General features: G+C 35.5%; 1 protein-coding gene across 1 annotated transcript in view; it reads left to right on the top strand.

Annotated features, from left to right (window-relative positions):
* LOC110108748 (ABC transporter A family member 1) overlaps window positions 1-20,478 on the top strand; it is a gene marked incomplete at its 3' end in the record, with an annotated part of 161,446 nt that extends 140,968 nt beyond the window's left edge. Inside the window, 7 exon segments of the mRNA XM_028700260.1 lie at window positions 1,218-1,259; window positions 1,329-1,425; window positions 12,701-12,828; window positions 12,915-13,019; window positions 15,803-15,949; window positions 19,900-20,163; window positions 20,343-20,478. Of these exon segments, the coding sequence (XP_028556093.1) occupies window positions 1,218-1,259; window positions 1,329-1,425; window positions 12,701-12,828; window positions 12,915-13,019; window positions 15,803-15,949; window positions 19,900-20,163; window positions 20,343-20,478 (919 nt within the window).
* Between the last annotated feature and the right edge of the window lie 1,714 nt (window positions 20,479-22,192).

Here is a 22,192-nt window from a genome sequence, read left to right as displayed (position 1 = left end):
AGTTAATGATTCCATTGTAGGAATAAATGCTCAAATTATTTTTTATTGTCTTGCATGAATCATGGCACTGGAAACATTGCTGACTCTACATACTTATTTTCTAAGGATTGAGATTGTGGATTTAACCATTTACTTTTAGATTATGTCAACTTTATATCTTATATAAATTAGATCTCAAGATTGGGACTCAGGAAATTTTTTCCTGACTCATTATATTAGTAGTTTCAAGTTCAGGAACCTATTTGGATATCGAATAACACGCCACTTAGATATTCACTTTGATTTTAAAGGGTTCTGTTTTGAGTTTTTCTGTAAGCATGAGCCCCATGGTTAATTACCTCTCTCAATAACAAGAGAAATTTTTTGATTGAGGTCATTTAAGAGGCTCTAAATGTCTAGCTTATAGTAGCAGCAATTTGGTTTAGGGAATAGGAAAGTATATCAACCATAGCTTCGAGCATATGTTGGGAGAAAGTTGATGAATTTGATCAAAATTTCATGGTTTGATCATGCTGGGTAGCAGTTGACTTCGGTCTACTTTGTCACAGAGATAATTGACCCAACTTAATCATATGATCCTTGTTAACATTCATGAGTTTTATCATTCTTGGAGACTTTGTAGGCCCATGGAGAATGTTTTCCTAAGGGGTTAATTGTAAGTTGAACTCGGCTGAATGGCCTTAATAAAGTCTGACTTACAAGACTTGAAGTGATTTGGGTAATGTAAATTTGATGTTTGTTATAGTACAAACATGGAAGGTGCCTTATAACATGAAATTTTATGGTTGTTTTGTGGTTTTTTTTAAGTGATGTATTATCTACTAAGTAGTGTGCTTATTCAGTAACCTAAACGTTTCATGCAGGCAGCCCAACTTCAATTTTCCTTGAGGTAATTTTTTAGCTAGTTATATTTTAAAAGACGTGTATTAATTAAAGCATGAAGAAATACTTGAATAGCATCTCCCTGTCTCCACTGGATCCATTCTTGGGGCTACCCTCAAAAAGGATTCTCGGCCATTTTTTCTATTTGATAAGTTAATTATTGATATCAATCAATGTAATTGTTACAGATATCCTTACAATTTATGACAAAAAGGTAAACAATACCATAAAATGTTTAAAATATTTGGTTTTTCAACACTATGCATGGTTTTTTTGGTAATTATTTTTTGAAAGATGCTTTCTTTTTGCTGATAGAACATACCAAAATGTTGCAGGAGCGTGAAGTCAAAGCCAAACAGCAGCAGCTGATTAGTGGGGTATTTTATTCTTTATTATAGCTTCTTCCATATTTTAACGGTTTGTTTACTAAACTGTGTTCTAATCAGGTGTCTGTATTGGCATATTGGATATCAACATATGCGTGGGACTTCTTCAGCTTCTTATTTCCTACTTCACTGGCAATATTTCTATTTTTCATTTTTGGTGCACATTTTAACTCCATCTCTCTCTCTCTCTCTCTCTCTCTCTATCTATCTATATATACCTACATCGAATTTCCAGCACGAGCGCACCCACTGACACACATGTATGAGATGAGCTTCTTCTTAAATGAGTTGATTTAGGATGATGAAGGCTGCTGTGATATCAAAACTGGTGGAGGGAAATGTAGAATAAAAACTGCAACGTGGATCAATAGTGTGTTAAGTAATGATAGTGGCAGTGGTGACATAAAACTGATATGTATAATTGAAGTAAATTATAATCATTTGAAGCAGCATATGTCTCCAAAGATAGTGGGCAAGTGAAGTAGAGTAGAAATATCTCTAGGAAGGTTGTGAAGATCAATTATTAGCTTACATATCTCTAAAGATATCTCAATGCAAAAATCTCCATGAAACATTATTTATCTCATGCTCAACAATTTTCTTTGGTTCAGGCATTTCATTTGATACTAACTAATGATCAATCATAGGCACGATGGTAAACACAAATACGAGCATATCATAACTATACTCAAAATCTAATTTATCATAAAAAAGATTTGTGTAAGTATATTGATCATCATAAATTCAACATCTATAAGATGCCTATGATCATGAACTTCTTCTTAAGAAGTGTTGCGGGCTAGAATATACGTGGCGATAGAGTTTTAATTGTACGTCTTAGCTTTGTACGGATATCCAGCTCACACACAAAGAACACAAGATTTTTTACGTGGAAACCCCTTGAAAGGGGAAAAACCACGGGGTCTAGCCCAGTTGAAAATGATTCCACTAGAATTTGAGTCGGTTACAATGGGTTGACTCGCCTTTGAGGGCGATCAGATTACAAGAAACAATTGTACGATAGAAATCCGGGTGTCTGGTAATGGTTTGACAGAGCTTCGGGCCTCAGAGGATGTTCTGACAGAAATTTGGGCCTTAGGTAATGATCTGGCGAAGACGAGGGCCTCGGGTGGAGGTCTGACAAAGGTGAGGGCCTCTGACGGCGGTCTGGCAAAAGTGGGGCCTAAAGTGGTGGTTCAGAGGAGCGTAGGGCGTCAGACGGTGGTCCGGCGGAGTGTGGGGTCCGGCGGAGCACAGGGCGTCAGGTGGTGGTTCGGCGAAGCAACGGCATTAGGCGATGGTCCGGCGAAGCACATGGCGTCCAGTGGTGGTCCGGCGAAAGTCCGGTGTTGGCGGAGCAGTGGTGGTTCGACGGAACTCCGACAGTGGTCCGGCGAAACTCCGGCGGTGGTCGAGGAGGCTAGGAAGCAAGAGCGATCTCTGATCTCTCTCTTTTTTCCTTAGGTTTCGGGGTCCCCTCTCAAGAGGAGATGGAGCTCTATTTATAGATTTTGGGAATGGCATGGCCCATAAATAGATGGAGGATCAAGGGCAATTTGGGAGTGGTTGGATGGACGGTCGATGTTGAATCCCTTGGTCATGAATTGTTTGATGGATATTTGAATGTCTTAGTGATGTCGGAATTCAGTGATCTTGGGCTGGTTGGATTCGGCTCGTCGAGCCGCTCGATTCGAGTATAGGCTTGTTTTGTTTGGAAATCGTTTGGTAATCCAAATTGCGGTTTGAACCTTCCAACAGCACTTTGGGTCCTTGATTTGGACCGATTTGGACTCGAATTGGGTCGAATTTGGTGTTGTTGGGTTCGTATTTCCGAGACGCTCAGTTCGACTGTAAGTTTGCTGAAATTGGAGATCGGATGCTCCTAATTTTAATTTCGGAAGTTTCCAACTTGATTTTGCCTTGAGATTCGTGCTCGATCAAGATAATTTTTTGACGATGTATCAAGAAGAATTGTCATGGAGAGAAGGAACGTAAAGTTTTGTCACAAGTGAATAAACAAAAGAAGGTTTTGAATTTTGGGAGGCCAAATGAACATATGAGACCTATCACCTATGTAAGGAATTGCATGGGACTAAAGGATAAGGCCTTTGTAAAAATTTTTGAAATCCTTGATGATGAGTAGAGGTATCATCATTGTCATAAACATGAAGAAAATAATTTATGTAATCTTAAATGATAATGATCAACGTAATCATAGTCATCATTGTAATGACATGAATATCATGCCCTATATGACACCTCTTGGTCGAGTATAGAATATGATAGTTATAGGTGCAATTCGATTGATTGAATCTCCAGCGCAATCCATCATGGGAGAGTGGTGATAAATTCAATCACCGGACAATTAGAACCTACATGTCCAACACAACTCTGAACTAACAGAAATCCAATAAAATCTAGTGAGCTATAAAGTGCGATATGATAAATATTTCTAATATATAATTGAAATACTCAAGGAAAAGAAATAAAACAATATTTTAATCATGAACTGGATAGGAATAAAGTATGATCATAGGCTAGTGTAGTGGCATTACATATTATGATTATTAAATGAATTTGGTTACATAATGGCATAACTTACCGATAAGGTAATTGTGTTGAAGTGTAAAAAAAATGCCAAGTTTCCAACTATTGTATGCACTATACTAGTCAAGTGTACTAATATTAATTGGGAAAAGGACCAAAAGGGTCCCTTAACTTTTTATGAAACGTCAAAATGATCCCCAACTATATTCAAGGACTATTTTGGTCTCTCAAATCCTTCAAAAAGAATCAAAATAATCGTATGGTGGGATTATTTTGGTTTATTTTTAAAGAGTTGAGGGACCAAAATGGTCCTTTAATATAGTTGAGGAACATTTTGGTCTTTTGTAAAGAGTCAAGGGATCATTTTGGTCCATTTCTCAAGATTAATTATATCATAACTATACTTATTATTCATTAATTTGTATATTATACCTTATCATAATCTTACAATATATCAGTTATTATTTATGGATGTCTAGACATATTAGTCATTATAAAATAGTAGATTGTATCAAATCCAAATCATATATCTTCGTAAGGTCATCATCTAGTCTGTGGGTAACCTTCATAGAGTTAGATAGAGCTCAGGCCTATTAAGTTTAATATTCTTTGTACAGTTATGTTGTTTGAGATTATAAGTAATATGATTTATGGCTGACTTGATATCATAATGAAGCTTCCTAGAACCCTTCCATTTAACATTTAAATTTTCTAAGCAATTTTTAGCCATAACAATTTATATACTTTAGTTCCATAGATTTAAATTCAATTTCTGTGCTAGATCTTGCTTCCACATTTTATTTTATTTTATTTCCAAGTTGTGATGTTTTTTTCTAAATATATGCAATATTTTGAAGCTGACCAATCAACCATTGATTTTGGATTATTTGCATCTGTGTATGTTTTAAGACTAAAATCGTCCACCTTTTTCTTATAAAGTGCAATAGGAGCAATTCATTAACATTTTTTATAGTATACAGAAAATACAAAAGAGTAAATATATAAAGCATAAAGTGAAAGGATTTAACATCTAGTAATATTGAAAAATATCAAAGGACAATAAGATCTCAATTAAATCGCCTTTTTTGAAGCTTGATGAAAGCTAGAGAACATCAATATATTTTATTTTATATATCCCCGTCTGCTAAATAGGATATGGAATCTCTTATCAATGAGAACATTATAACTCATATTGGCCCCCTCAAAACTATGTAATCTCATGACCATCTGTCTTTGTCTTCACTGATGGGATAGAGAGGCAGAATAACCATGACTATAGAGTTAAAAAACTATTCTTTTATTTACAGAAGATTTAGAAGCCATATCTATAAGGCTACTAGGGATAGGTATAATAGACTCGGGATCCTGAGGTAAATTAATAGATTCTCAAGCTAAGAGCAAACATGAAGTGACAATGGATGAGCATGCTCAAATCCTCTAGCTCGTTTGATAAAATTTCTTTGCCCAGTGTTCCCTTTAAATATTGTAGAATTTTATATATCGACTTAAGGTAGGATTCTTTAATTTTGTGCGTGAATTGATCAGCACACCAATGACATAGGCAATATTAGGTATGGTATAAAATAAATAGATCAGTCTACCCATCATTCTCTAATATGAGATTTTAAAATTCATGGAGCTTTAAAAAAGTTTAAATATTAACTTACATATATCTTTCAACCTATATGTTATGTTTGTTTGTTTGTTTTTAATAATATGAAAATTATATATCGAAAGTGTTAAACTTCTTTGACTTCAAGTTCTTTTAGTTTTTTTTTTAATTATTAATTTTTTTCAAGTCATTACCTTTCATGATAATATCTCCAACATAAATTATCAGTATGGCGGCTTTCCAAGTTATATTTTTTTATAAATAATCTATGATCTTAATTTTGTTTGTATCTCATGTTGAGTATTATCTTAGCAAATAAAAATATTTTTGAGAATAAGATTCAAGATTTCAAAATTTTGATTGTGCTTGAAAAAGCTAATGTTTTGTGAAAAAAAAAGCTAATGATATTAAAAATGTTGCAAAGTATGTATTTGAAGTATCAAAAAGAAAAACTTATAATAATAAAAATAGTTGGTGGTTGAATCAAAATGTGCAATAAAAGATAAAAAATAAGAAGCTTTGTTATAAAAATTGGTTAAGACGTAAAAGTTTAGAAAATAAGGATCTAATTCAAGTGAAGTACATTAAGGATAAAGATTAAAAATGTCTTTTTATTAGAAAATGATATTCAACCTATGGGGATGAAATATTTTGACAAGTTATTCAATTAAGATTGTAATAATAAGATTGACTTTAGTGATCATAACATACTATATATATATATAGTTGGATCTTATGATATTCCAATAGAGGCATGAAAATGTTTAGGGGATGAAAGAATTTCTTGGCTTAATTTAAGGTTTTTAATATTATTTTGAAGACTAAAAAGATGTCAAATGAGTGAAGGATTGTGTTGGTTCTTATTTTTAAGAGTAAAATTGTTGCACAAGAGTGCAAATTATTGAGGAATTAAGTTAATGTGTCATTCTTTAAAACTATGGGATAGAGCAATTGAAAATAGATTACGACATGATACTAATATTTCTCAAAATAAATTTAATTCATTTTTGGTAGGTTTTACCATGGAAGATATGCATTTGTTGTGAGTTTTGATGGAATAGTATAAAGAGAATAAGGAGGATCTTCATGTGATATTTATTTATTTAAAGAAAGAATATGATAAAGTTCTAAAAGAAGCACCATGGAGAGTTCTAAAAAAGAAAGGAGTTAATTATGCTTATATCAAGTCATTAAGGATATATTCAAGTCAAAACTCAAGGTGGTTTGACCAAGTATTTTCCTATTTTAGTTGGATTATATTAAGGATCGGCTTTAAGCCCATATCTTTTTGCTCTGGTCTTGGATGCTCTTACTAGACATTTGCAAGAGGATGTACCCTGCATATGCTTTTTGCTGATATTATACTTCTTGTTGATAAGACTAGAGAGGGAGTTGAAGGAAAATTTAAATTGTTGAGGTCAACCTTATAGTTTAAAGGTTTCCGTTTCAGTAGATCTAAAATTGAATACATCAAGTGCACTTTTAATAATTATAGGTCTAGTGTGGGATTGTGATTTTGGGCTATCAAGTCATTAAAACAAGTACACGTTTTAGATATCTTGGGTCTATTGTTCAAAGTTATGATGAAATAGATGTGAATATTTTTAGTAGAATTCAAGTTGGATGGTTGAAGTGGAAGAATGCATCGAGCCTATTGTGTAATAAAAAAGTTCCCCTCAAACTTATGGGAAAATTCTTTAAGATGGTGGTGAGACCTGCAATTATTTAGGGCACAAAATGTTGGCCATTAAAAGACAAGCATAAAATTAAGTGTTTCAAAGATAAGGATGCTTCGGTGGATGAGTGGCTTTACACTCGGAGACAAAATGTCAAACTAGTATATATGCGAAAGGTTGAAGTAATACCAGTGGTGGATAAGTTTAGAGATGGTTTGATCTCATAAAATGTTGGCTTTCTAATGACTTGATTAGGAGAGTAGATGATGCTATCAAATATTTCTGTATTTTTATTTTTATTTGAACATTAGTATGTTTTATGTTCTTTTCTTTTTTAGCTATCCAATGATGGGAAAGCATCCAATGAACATGGTAGGTTGTGCGTGGGGCTTGGTAGACCTTTGGTTTGCTGGCTCGATTGGTCCTTGGTTGCTGCTTGTTCACGGTTTGGCTTATGGTCCACGGTTTTGGGGCCTATGGTGATGTATGGAGAAGGTTGGAATTGAGCTCATTTGTTGCTAGCTCATTAGTAGCTCATTAATGTTCTAAAGGTAAGCTCATAAGTTGGATTCAATTTTTGGAGTGGACTTGTCCCTTCTCCTTCCCCTTTCTTCTTTAAAATATTCCCTTGTATCTTGGGAATCCGTGACTGTGTTTGGGCTTCCTGTGCTGGATTAATTCCGTGCCTTTTCTCCTTGGGTTTCCGGCTGGCTGTTGGTTTTTCCGAGCTGGGGGCCTTTCCGTGCATTTTGACGCCTTGGTTCCGTGGCTGCCTCTTCGATTCTTTGACTGGACTATTTTTCCGTGAAAAGCAATGGGGAAATTCGTGACTTATGATGCTTGGGTTCTTGTGGAAATTCAATAAAGTGGTTGTTGGCATTCTCCTTTCTTACCTATAAATATGAGAGGTTTTGTGAAGAAAGAGGAGTTGATTATTGTGAGCAAATTTGCTATTGACCCGCGGGTTATTGGAAAAGCTTGCGAGCTTGTTCCATTCTTCTTCTCCACCTCCTCTGGAAATCTTGCGAGCTCTTTCCACCCTTCGTCTTGGCTTCTAACCTCTTTCGTCTCTCCGCAAGTACCACTCCATATGTATCCTTCTTCTCGAGCTTTGGTAGTGTTTGTTGGTTGACTTTGAAGCATTTGTTGGAAGAATTGGACGATCTTGCAGTGGTGGATCATCGGTTTGCTAGCCCTATGCACTTATCTTATTTAACCTACATTTCGATGCATGTGAGGAACCCGCTCTGAGAGTTGTCTGAGGATAGCGTTATTTTATTTGAAGTATCTTCGTGTTTTCTTTGTCGGATTTTGATTGTTTTAGATAATTGCTATTATTTGAATAGAGTCTGGTTTGATTTTTATTCATTGTTCTCTTTGTTTCAGTTTTCTTACACTTGTGCTTACATCAGTAGATGTATTAGATATGACATATATTAAGAAATGTAGAGGTAGACCTAAAAGGATTTGGTTATAAAGTATTTGAAATGACATTTGCTTATTAGATTTAAATGAGAATTTGATTTTTTAATAGGACAAAATGGAGAAAAAAGATTTATGTAGCTGACCCCACGTAGAGGAATAAAGGCTTAATCTTATTTTTTTGTTTTCCTTGTTGAAAAGGATGAGTAAGATGATATTTAAATCACTTTTTGGCTTTTAGTCAAAACATCAGTGAAATCGTCAATAAAGGACATAAATCATCTGGCACCAAAGGTGAAAAAACGGGAATATGATTTTTTGTCACTCATTGGAAAATTGGTTAGAAACTTAATTTATCAAACAATGAAAAGATGGGTGCCCAAAGGGTTTCTAAGTGAAGATATAATAATAAAGGTTATATGAATTTTCCTTGATTAGTGTTTCCTCAAGATGAAGCTAAAGGTTTTTTTTTCTTTTTTACATAGTTTAAAATTGCGCAATCAGAGGCACGCCTCTGCACAATTCTGGGCAAATTCACCTCATTGCTTAAGCATTTTTTGCTCTTCGTGAGGCGTACGCCTCTTTCATTGTGAGGCGCGGCTCTGAAGCTGAATTGCGCAATTCAGTGTGAGGCGCGCGCCTCTAATAACCGGGACCCGCACACTTATGTATAAATGAAATAAGCTTTCTTCCTCCCCTCTCATATCAGCCTACCCGAAACCGAGCAGACAAAAAAAGCCACAGGCCCACGACCTCTTCCGCACGACGTCCGCTCGGCCTCCCTTCCCGCCGCTTCTACCGCCGACGCCGCCTCACTCCGGCGATCTTGAAGTGTCCGACCGCCCTCTAGGAGAAGTCCACAACCAATTTTAGGTATTTTTTTAGTTCAACGAAAGATTTTTCAAGTGAAAGAAAATCTAGGGTTTTTTATTTTTTGAGATTTTTTTTTTGTTTTCGCATTTGTGCATTAGGAAACATGGTTAGAGGCAAGGAAAAGGTAAATACGTCATTGCGGCGTGGCCCTTCTTGGAAATACAGTGTGCAAGTTGATGTAGGAGACGGTGAGAATACATGTGATGTGAAACATATGCATAGAAACAAGAACTGCATGGGGAATTTTAATATAAGATTATTAAAACTTTGCTAGTTATAGAATTAATGCTTACCCAAGTTAGGTTTTCAGAATTCTCTAGTCGAAATTATGTAAGGCATGCGATTACAACTAGATTAACGGGATAATATCAAATTGACAACATATAAATAGAGAGTAATGTTATGGTGAGAAACAATAATCCATGGTTAACAAATAGAACTCTTCACCTTGGGTCCCTCACTCACGCCCTTGACGGTGGAGCTTTAACGGAGGAAGATTGAGAGCAAACCGAGCGATGCCACTAGGAGACAAATGGCGCCCACAGTGTAGTCCGTTGGAGAAGTAGCCGGAGGCGGTTAATCCACGGGTTGACTAGTGAGCATGATACTTCTGGATAGTGACTGGGGATATTCTGGGCAGCAATGGACCAATTCCAAATGGGCAGGAGAGCAGTTTTCCTGGTTCAAAAGTTCGGGACAGCCACTAGAATCTTTCCTGAATTCTGGAATTAGTTCATGATAGCAGCTGAACTTTTCCTGGACGGCAATGGAGTTGTCTAGGATTTCTGGACAGCATGCATGTTCTGTCCAGGGATTTGGACAGCCCGTAGAAACTTTAGGAATGGGGAAAATCCGTGAGGACGGGGCTTGGAGAAGGCAGTTAAGGCTGCGGGAGATTAGGTGTTTGATTGGAGAATTAATTTAGGGGCAATTAATGGGGTGGGGCTACGAGAAGATTTCAGCCAGGAGAGAGAAGGGAGGAAAGAGTCTAGGTTCAATGTATGTGGGTCTGGAAAGAATTTAATGAGTGATTATCATTAAATCTAAGATTGATTTCAGATTTAATATAATTGGAAGGTTTCCTAATTTGAGTTTACTAGTAGGGAAAGCTTTTGAAATTCAAATATAGATTTGAATTCAAATGTTAATAGTTTCCAAATTAGTAGTGGGATAAATTAGGAAAGTAATGAATGTAGATTTGAATTTTGAAATTCAAAATTCAAACGTAATTGGGTGGAGGGTCCGGCGGCTAGTGGAGGCCGGTGGTGAGTGAACTTAGGGGAGGCTGGTGGTTGGGGAGGTGGTAATGGGCCGGTGGCAAGGATTGGGAGGGAGGAGTTGGCGTCGGGTTGGGTGGGAGAAGGGACTTAGGCTGGCGGGTGGTGCTTGGGAATGTGGAGTTCGAATGGACTTAGAGGTGGTATTTCGGAGGTGGGGTGGTGGTGGAGATGTGGAAGAACGCCGGAAGTTGAAGATGGAGGAATGAAGAAACAAATATGATAAAAGTAAAAATAACAAACTCACAAAGAGATCGTAAGAACCGCGAATCTTGGACTCTTCCAAAGATTGACGGGTATTGCAAATCACCCTCCTCGGGCTTCCCTCGTGAACTCACTAAGAGATCAAGCAAGCACAAGCTTTTTTTTCATTCAATAATTCATCATCTCATACAATGCATAAGACCTCCTATAAATAGGTCGAAGTGAAACAAAAACTAAAAGACATAAATGCCCTCGGGGCTACAATATCAAATGACCACCCATAAGGGTAAAACAGTAAAACTGAAAAATAAAATAAACTACTACATAAAATGACTCAAAATAAAACTCCTGATCGTGGCCGTCGATCTCCGGCGTCTCTGATGGTACATGTGTTGAAATCGCTGACGATGTCCTCATCAACATGTGTATTTAAAATACAATTTTTGTGATAAGATGGTGAAGGGAGGAGTAACTCGCATGATGGAACACTTATCCGGCTCACATAAGAATGTAGCACATTGTGTGAATGTTCCGGATAACGTGAAGGAGGAAATTACAGCTTATATGAAAAAGAGTACGACGGCCAAACATTTACAACATGAGCAATTTGATGAAATGGTCGAACATGGTGCTTACTTTGGGAGCGAGAGTGGAAAGGGCTTTTCCTCCACTATACAAGTATGGAAAAGCAATTTGATGAAAGGTTTTGATAGACTAATATTTTGTGGTTCTGTGCTTTGGGACATGATTTTATTGCATATATTTTCTTACTTTCCACTAATTTCATTTGTCATTTAGATGTTTTTATTGTATGATAGAATCTTATTATTATTTACCTGTTAAAACCCTTAGATTTTTATTTACACAATTTTTCTTTCGTGAGGCTTACGCCTCGCACCGCCTCGAGGCTTACGCCTTGCCTCACGGACGAAATACGCCTCGAGGCTTATTTACACAATTTTAAACCTTGCTTCTGTATGAAGAGGATGGTGTTTGTCCACCTAGTTAAATTTTAATTATATGTGCTTGTAATTTGGGATTGACTTTTTTTTGTTTTTTTTTTTGCTCCTTAGTGGTGAATATTACATTTATCCACCTAGTTTACATTCTTTGCCATTCATACTTCAGTTAAACTTCATATTTTCTTTAATTGTATTTAAATCTAATGGTAGCCAGATAATTTTCGCGTGAGGTGTGTTATATAATTTTATGTGGAATAAGTTCATATTCTACACCTAAACAATTTTAGCTACATTTCCCTTAATCAAAGATAACATTAGTCATATTGATTTATAGCCTAATAATAATTTAATGATTTAATTTGGCCATTTTTTTCGTGCATATTTGACTATTGATCGAAGTGTGATCTATTTGTTTGTATTGTTATGAAGCAATATTACTCACCCAACATGATTGTACAAATATATGGGATTAGATGGAGGTGAAATTCTTTCCAATGGCTAAGTTGTTTATTTGACTCCCTCCTCCCCCTTAGTAGGGGTTTAGAATCCCACTAGTAAGTAGCAAAGGGAGGAAGAAAGATGCCCTGTTCTAGATTCTTAATATATATGGTCATAAAATTGCATATGTTTTGATAACTTTATACCATAGAATAAGTCAAAACATGGACTCGTCTTAATTCTCACACAAATATTTGTGTGTGCATATATACATCCATACATAAAGAGGGGCACAAAAGTGTAGATGCATACATGTGAGTGTGAATCCCTTTCTTTACTAGCATTCTAGTATTAGGAAAAATACTGGTGCTGTTTTTATTAAAGTCATCCATTACTTACTTGATGTTTGCTTCATTTGTAGATCTGAGTCAGTTCATTGGATATGGCTGTTTGATGCCAACAGTTATCATCTTTTTGGAATATGGTGCTGCGGTTGCTGCTTCAACTTATTGCCTCACATTTTTCTTTACTGATCATTCAATTGCTCAGGTAGATAATTTCTAGTATTTCAGTAAAACATTTCTGTAATCTTTTTAATAATTTGAATCTTTCAGCTTTCTTTCTCTTAATTGCAGAATGTAATTTTGCTGGTTCACTTTCTTGGTGGACTCATTCTGATGGTTATTTCCTTTATTATGGGCCTTGTTAATGCAACTAAAGCCGCTAATTCTTTCTTAAAGGTATGTTTTAGAGTTCTTGTAACTCTGGAATTTATCATCGCTCATGAGATTTGTAATTTATGTCTAACTTTTTTCTTCATTCAGTTTTGAGTTAACAAAATTTCTTTAGCTAATTATTTGATATTAATTCTAACCTTGTGACACCCCAATTTTGACCCCCTATAATTAATCTAGAGTGTAACAGAGAAGAAGATTCTGAACAGACATCCTTTTTACTAACACTCATTCTGAACTACCTCTATTCGAACTAGGGAGTAAGAAGTATACTATTCAAAATATCCTAACATATCAAGCTTTTTACTTAGCAACAGGAAGTATGTAATATATCTCAAATAAAATTCACATCTCAATTGAAAGACAGATCTTTACTAAAACTTTTAAAATTTACTTACATACCCAAAAGTATTTGTACAACTCTTACTAAGATCTCTTTGTACACCCAATAGTATATGTACTCAACAAGAATAGTCAACTATCATGCATACTACACTGGCTCCTTCCCCTTACCTATAGTACAAGTATTACTAATGAGCTAGAGCTCATTGAAATACGCAAGCAATATATATGAAATAATAATAACATTTTTTACAATTAGTTTAAAACTCATGTAAGTTCCATACTGGTCATAAGAAATGCATAACATTACTTACTTTCTTGGTTCATGTTTAATATATTTACACAAGTCATATGATGGCTATAGTTTTTTGCATCATTCCAGCTTTCTAATTCAAGAGTGGGTCTGAATTCCTTACTTTTAGAATTGAAGCTACTCTCTTATTCAATGTCGGGTCTGAATTTTCAACTTTAAGAATTTTGAGTGTAGTTTACCTAGTTAGATATTTCACCTTTACTTGTGCGGGTCTATCTCTCATATATGATTTATTTCACTTTTTTTTCATATCATTCACTTTTCACAATCATATAGGATGCTAATGTAATTATTATTACTTAATGAATCAACAATAAACTGGAATAAACTAAAATAAATGCTATCATAACATTATAAATATGAACTTGTAAATATAAAATTGTTGCTATTTCCTATGCATTGTTTGGGCATATCAGAACCAGGGGTAAACAACCTAAAGCATACATTTTTGCTATTTATGATACATTTAAATAAAACAAGACAGTTATATGATAATCTTATAAATTTACCTCAAATGTACTTCTCTTCATTCAACCCAAAAATATTTCCCTAACAGATTTCAACAAATCTTTAGCTGGCAATATAGCAGCCATATAGCAACAACAATCATGATTTAATTTCAGCTTTTCTTCTTCTTTTTCTTATTGATTTCACTTATTTCTGCAAACTACATCAAGCAAACCTTACTTTCGGAACTCCTTAACTTAATTCCAACAACTATGTAATGAATTCCAGCAACTATGTTCAGCAAACATGGCAAGTAAACATTAAGTAAACTACAATAGCAGTCCTTAACTATAGTTTTCATCAACCCTACAGCAGCAACATTACCTATTTTAAGTAAACAACGCCTCATTTCAGCCATTAATTATAGCATCTACCTAATTTACCTTACCTTGATTTTCTGAAAATTTTTCCCCATCAGCTTGTATTAGCAGCACTCTCAGCTCATGCTTTTCTGCTTTCGGCCAGTAGCAACCCCTCCTCCAACTCCCAGCACGGGACCCGCTGCTGGCTCGTTAGAGTGACAGGTGTGAGGAGAAGTGGCTGAAGGATTTTAATTGATTCCCTTGCTTACTAATATAATATACCAGCAAGTCCACTGCTATTCCAATCTTACATTTTAATACTATATTTTTTAATCCACTTAGTGTTGACTGAAAAAAAAAAAAAAAGAACAGACACGCTTGCCTTCAAAGCCGACCCCACCTCACGACGGTTATCGCCAACCGACACAATGTTTCGTTCCCGTAACTATCATTCAGTAAGGCAATAAAATAAAAGGAAGAAATTCAGAAGAGGGACACGCGCTCTCTTCTTCCGCTCCTTCGACCCCAACATCGCTGTTCAACTTTGTTGCTTTGCAGGAGGCGTCTAGGGTTCGTTTCCTTCTTCTCTTTTTCGTCATTGTTGTTCGGCTTTGTTGCTTCGCAGGAGGAAGAGATTGCATGGTCACTCCTTCTGCCCCTTTGTTGCTTCGCAGGCGGAGAGATTGCTCGAGTCGCTTCTTCCTTTCCTTCGTTGTTGACTTTGCTTCACAGGAGGCGGAGAGATTGCTTGAGGCGCTTCTTCCTTTCCTTCGTTGCTGTCCGACTTCTTTTCTTCACAAGAGGTGTAGATATTGCACGAGTCGCCCCTCTGACTCCTTGTTACTGTCCGTGTCGAAGATCTCGTGTAGAACCGATGAAGCCCTAAATGTAATAAGCACTCTCGACTCTCTATAACTAAAAAAAAATAAGTAAAATTGATCGAGGAAGTGCCTCAAATTGTCTCGAGACATTATGCCTCAAGGCGTCACCTCAATGAAGAAAATTGTAGCCTTGGCCAAACCATCGAGGCTTAAGCCTCGAGATGTCCAAGCTGCTCCTCGAATCGAGGCGCGCCTTGAGGCGTACGCTTCAAATGCTTTTTTAAACCATGTTAGCAGTAGATGATTATGCCACTTGTTTTTTTAGCATAAAACTGGTAAGAGTAGCCTAATGTGAGTTGAATGATTGTTAAGCCTGAATTAAGTTGTAGACTTGCTAAATAATCTATTCAAGACTTGACTGAATGTAGCATGTATGTGTTTTTCTTATTTATTCAAAATATTTCATTTGTTTCTTCTATAATTAAGGAAGGTGTATTTTTCCAGAATTTCTTCAGGCTGTCGCCAGCATTTTGCTTTGCAGATGGGCTTGCATCTCTTGCTCTGCGACACCAAGATATGAAACTGGGATCAAAACATCAAATTCTTGACTGGAATATTACCGGTGCTTCTCTCTGTTATTTAGCTGTTGAGGTAACTTTAAATTCATTTCTTTTAGTTTCAATTTGATTAATTGGCATGCTATTTTCTGTTCCATTCTATGTTTAATTAAAGCTGTCTTGTCTAAGTCATCTCTATATTTCTTAATAGAGGCATCATTCCCTCGATAGACTTTATCATGCCGCCATGCTATTGACTTAAAGTTATTTGTTAAGCTTTGGCAAAGATCATTTCTTAAGTTTTTTTATTAAAAAGCTTGCCATCCTTCCACCTTCAATCTACATCTTTGGCCATTTTTCTCTTATTGTTTTGGTTCTGTAACCAAATAGGTGCAGCATCACTTCTTCCTGTAATCAGCTAAGACATTCAATGTTCTGTTGCTTGAAACCTGTTTACACAAGAGAGCAGAATGGAAGAGTTCGCAGGATTTGTTAACGAGTTACTTTGTCTAATATTGATATAGGATTAGCATGGAAACTGAAAATAGAATACTAACAAAAAAAATTTTGATAGTAAGATTCAAGATATTAAGATTTTGACTATGCATGTGGAAGTTAATGTTACGAGGAAAAAAGTAACTAGTGATATTAAGAATGTTGCAAAGGATGTGTCGGCGTGTATATAGTTTATGACATGTTACTAATGTTTCTCAAAATCAATTTGGATTCATGAAAGTGTAGGTCTACTATGGAAGCTATAGATTTATAGAGGTTTGATGGAGAAATATAGAGAGAACAAAGAGGATTTATAAATGATATTTATTGATTTAGAAAAAGTATATGATAAAGTTCCAAGAGAAGTGCTCTAGAGAGTTCTAGAAAAGAAAAGAGTTAATAATGCTTATATTCAAGTCATTAAAAATATATATGTAGGAGTTGTTACTTGTGTTCAAACACAAGATGGTTTGACCAATTATTTTCCTATTTCATTTGGATTACATCAAGGATCAGTTGTAAGCCTATATCTTTTTGCTTTAGTCATGGTGTTCTTATTAGACATTTACAAGAGGATGTTGCCTCATACATGCTTTTTGCTGATGATATTCTTCTTGTTAATAAGACTAGAGAGGGAGTTGAAAGAAAACTTGAATTATGAAGGTCAACCTTAGAACCTAAAGGTTTTTGTTTGAGTAGATCTAAAACTGAATGCATGGGGTGTAATTTTAGGAGGGATTGCCTCTTTGGGCGATCAAGTCATTAACAAGAGTACACATTTTAGATATCTTGGGTCTATTATTTAAAGTGATGGTGAAATTGTTGGGGATATTATTAGTAGAATTCAAGTTGGATTATTAAAGTAGAGAAATGCATAGGCTCTTTTGTGTGATAGAAAAGTAGCCCTCAAACTTAGAGGAAAATTCTATAAGATCGTTGTGAAACCTAAAATGCTTTATGGCGCCGAATGTTGGTCGTTAAAAGAGAAGTACAAAGTTAAGTGTTACAAAGATGAGTATGCTCAGTTGGATGAGTGGCTTCACTCTTAAAGATAGAATGGGAAACGAGTATGTATGTGAAAAGGTTGGAGTGGTTCCAGTTGTAGATAAGATTAGAGAGTGATGTGAAACGTATTAGCATGGATGATTAAATTAAGGAAGTTTGCACGCTTAAATTTTAGAGCACAATAATTATAAGCTTTCTCTTGATGATAAACGACAAAATAAAAATGATAAGGTGATAAAATAGCTTTGGTCTAAACACGTGCGAGAGGTTGAGATCATTAAATAGTCAACTAAGTCTTACTTTGCATACATGAGTGGTTTCAACGAGAAATTCCAATGCTAACAATAAGATTAGTATTATGAAGGGCCTCTCTCACAACTCATTCAAATACTAGGTTTAGCGGAGGCGATAAAACATGCGCTTTGTGAAGGGAATAGTGGGGGGGGGGTAATTAGAAAACTGAAATTAAGTTCAACTTCAAGTGGTTTTGGAGGGAGATTAATTTGAATTTTCAAATTAATTCATTAATGGCTAGGGGTGTTAATTGAGGAGATAATTAGGGGCTGAATTGGTGGAGTTTTGAATTTAAATTGGGAGAGAGAAAGCCCATTAAAGGGGCCGGCCATATGAGGAGGAGGAGAGGCTTGAGAATTAAGAAAGTGGGGCCCAAGGATATTAATTAAATTTGATCAAATCTGATTTTAATTTCAGATTTGAGTAAATTTAAAATAACTTCCTTATTAGGTGTAAAATGAGAGGGAAAATGTTTGAATTTCAAATTTGGCTTAATTCCCTTTAATTGACTTTCCAAAATAGAGAAAGACTAATTAGGAAAGGGATTTAAACTAGGGGAATTTGAAATTCAAAGGAGTTTGGTCAAGGGGAGAGCCGGCGGCAAGGGTGGCTGGTTGGACTCGGCGGGCTGGCAGCTGGCCGTGGGGTTGGAAGGGCCGCCGGTGGCTAGGCTGTCCAAGGGAGGCCGGCGGATGGAACTCCTATGGCAGTGGGAGTTGGGTGGATGGAGAGGCTTAGGTTAGGTAGTGAAAGAAGAAGATGGAAGTGGGGAAAAATTCGGATAGCTACAAACTTTTGGTACCGCTTCCTCAAGAACTCACAAAGAGATCTTGGAACTCACATGAACTCGCAAAGAGATCAACCATAAGAAAATTTCATTCATCAGTTCATCATCCCATACAATGCATGAGGCCTCCTTTAAATAGGCCAAGATAAAAATAAAACTAACATGACACAAATGCCTTCAGGGCTACATAAGTGACTCAATGCCCTCAGGTGCAAACTAGAAAAAAATAAAAATACAAGCATAAATAAAATACAAGTAAATCAGAAATAAAGGCTCTGGATCGTAGCTGTCGATCTGCGTCTCCGGCGATGGTACACATGTCGAAATCTGATGTCCTCATCAGTAATCCTATTCCTATTAAGATGATGTTAAACATTTTAAAATTTATAAAATAAAAAATAAAATTAAAATAATTATAAACAATCCTTAAGAAGCATCCTGCCAAATTGAGAAGTCTCGAACCATGAATATCAGTCCTCAAAAAGCAAAATCTCTACGAAGTGCAATATCGGCTACCCAATTTGCCTGATGAATGTAACTTTGTGGTTCTCAAAAATATATTAATTGATATATGTCCATGTAAGTGCCCTTGCTCATTTTTTTCTCGCTTGTTTACACCGTTTATGTATGTAATTTTCTGTCTTGTATTTTTTCTTTTTAAATATGCAAAGTAATCATCTCCTGCTCATGTTATTACTTCTTCAAGGTTTATCATGTTCTATGTCTGGATTGCAGTTGCATTGTTTCCATGTTGCTTTTGTTAATTCTCTGAGGGTGAATGTGGTGGTGCTTAATTTTCCCAACAAATGGGATATAATTTAAAGAATAGAACGGAAATTACCCAAGTCAAGCTTGAAATTTCTTTCCAAGATAAAATATATGAATATGGTGGATTTTGAGAGGGCAATTCAAGTTGGTTTAATACTTGATATAAATTTCAGATTTTCTTTGTAATTAACATTGTTGACAATGGAACACCTGTTATATTGATCTGCATTCGTCTGATTACTGTGGACGGTTGTGGATACTCTAAATATGTTTGCCTGATTCTCAACGGCTAAAGTTATTATTTTATGGATTCAAAAATGGTTTTAATTTTCGTTAACCACAATTTTGCAGTTAGCAGATTTCCTTGTCACCAGTTTCATTATGTTTACTTCGGAGCCTCACGAAACACTTGTTATTACGTTTATTTTCATTTATAATTATTTAGGTTAAGGTAAATACTGATGATGTTCATGTATTAGTATATTCCAGCAGGTAGTGTTACTTGCATAATATGTAGTTTGGTAGATTTACCAATTTCTGCAAATCTCTTCTGCTTATGTATGATATGCTTTGTTCCTGCTGATTGTTTTACTGGCACAGATTACTATTCGGTGCCTCTCTTGTGATCATTTAGTGATTCCTCTTCTGCTTATATATGATATGCTCTAACCCCGCTGATTGTCTTTTTGATACAGATTATTGTGTACTTTCTTCTTACTATTTCTCTTGAATACATACCTCACTACAAAATTAAGTTCACAGCAAGTAGAGTTTGGTGGTATGTTTTGCACTATGTGAAGTATGACACGTCTCAGAGCTGTTCTGAGCCTCTGTTGGGGTCCTTTGGTGATTCCTTAATCTTTATAACCGATGAGGATGAAGATGTTACAGCTGAAAGGCAGAGAGTTCTCAATGGCGTTGGAGAAGATGCTATAATTTGCTTGCGCAATCTAAGAAAGGTACTTATAAATGTGATTCCGATGATAACTCAAAATTTTTTCAAAAAATCTTATTTGTGAGGCTTGTCATTAATTTTACATTTCAATACAGGAAATCTGAAGTGTTGTGTATTGCTTGAATGTGATGTTTCTTCTAAAGTCTCTATTAAATGCTTTAATGTTGCTGTATGAGTTATCAGGTCTACCCTGCTGGGAAAAAACATGTTGCAAAAGTTGCAGTTCATTCTTTGACATTTGCAGTTCATGAAGGAGAGTGTTTTGGATTTTTAGGAACAAATGGAGCTGGGAAAACTACAACTCTCTCAATGTTAACTGGTAAGTGTACAGGATATCTGTTCTACTGAAGATAGCAATATGGTAGTACTATTTGCTTTTCTGAATAATAAAAGTTCTATCTTATTCCTTCCTTTGTAGACTAGTTGTGAACTTATAGAAGATTTACTGATCTTCAATCCTCTTTAATTATTATTGAAATGTAATTTGTATTCAGATTTTTCAGTCAAAGTTGTCTAAAATAGTAGCATCGTTCGAACATTCTTCTTTAAGCTAATATGATTGATATGTTTTAGGTAATATCTTGTATGCATTAGAATTTCATCTAATAATTAAGTTGTTAAAGTAAGATTTCTATTCGTTTACTAATTTTTTTGCTTTTCATTCAGTTTCAATAACCGCTGGCACTGTTTTATGTATAGTTTTATATTAAGAATTTTATCAGTACACTATAATGTATTATTATCGCATTTGCACATGCTAGAAACAATAAGCCAACCGTCTGAGAGTGAGAAAGTATTTTAATTTTTTATTTAACAGCTGATAATACCATGTCCTCATGCTTACAATTCTGGGACGATGCAAAAAAATTGACCTGTTGGGAACTATGTTTAGTTTGACATGAATGATTATTGGTAATGTTGCTATCATTCCGTGGTGTTATGACTAGGAGTTGCTAGGTGAAGGATCATCTTTGTAAATGCAAATAAACAAGTAATAGGTAGTGATGTCTAACGGGTAGGAGGCTCTGCTAGGGAAATGATCTCCTCTCAAAAAAAATCTGATAGCAAGCCTAGGTGAGGCCCAAACTTCCTCTCCTATATTCTTAAAACAATTTCAGAATTTTCAACAAAGCATTCTGAGAGGAGTTCTCAGGTGTGAGAGGGAAAGAGAATGGCAAAATAGCTTCAGGTCTTTTTTTTTTTTTTAAATCAAAACCTGAGAGAAAATTCAGGTTTCAAGGTCTTCGGAGAAAGGTGTTGGAGGTGGGAACATAAGGCTTCACATTCAGGTGAAGAACTATTGGCTAAGAAACGTGGCGAGCTTTCTCTAAAGAGGCTTAGTAATAAATTAGGAAATAAATCCTAATTATCATTACAGGGGCCGGTGGTTTTCCAAAGCCAGCAAGGAGGTTTAATTAATTCCTAATTCCTTTAATTGGATTAGGGAGCAATTTAAGGATTAAATTTAAGAGGAATTCGGTCAGTTGAGGTTTCAAATTGTTTCCAAAGAGGTGGAGAGTGATTTAGGAAACAATTTGATTAATCCAGGAATTGATTTCAGACCTCACGGGATTGAGAGGGAAGTGGGGAATTTAATTTCCAAAGTCCAACCAGATTTTAGGGAAGAAATTAAGAGGTGGGGCTTGAGGAAAATTCGGCCAAGCAAGAGGATATTAAGGCTCATTGATTTGCATTTAGGAATTAATGAGGTGATTTAATGTTCTCGGATTTTGAATTTAAAATTCAAATAAATTTTGTGAATTTAAAATTCAAAATAGATCTAAGTCAAATACTTTCCTAAAATAGATTCGCTAATTTTAGGAAAGATTTCGAAATTCAAAATGTTTTGAATTTTAAATGAGGGATTTGTGGAGGCATGAATTCAAAAAGTTTCCTAAAATAGGGTTAGGGAATTTAGGAAGGTCTATTTGAATTTCAAATCAATTGAGTTTGAATTTCAAACTATTTCCAAATTCATTCAAGCCTAAATTAGGAAACTTCAATGGGATGATGAAGGGAGGTGGCCGGCTGGT

The sequence above is a fragment of the Dendrobium catenatum genome, unplaced genomic scaffold (genome assembly GCF_001605985.2).
Source record: "Dendrobium catenatum unplaced genomic scaffold, ASM160598v2 fragScaff_scaffold_1481, whole genome shotgun sequence".
Classification (NCBI taxonomy): domain Eukaryota; kingdom Viridiplantae; phylum Streptophyta; class Magnoliopsida; order Asparagales; family Orchidaceae; genus Dendrobium; species Dendrobium catenatum.
This window is presented reverse-complemented; position numbering and strand designations above follow the sequence as displayed.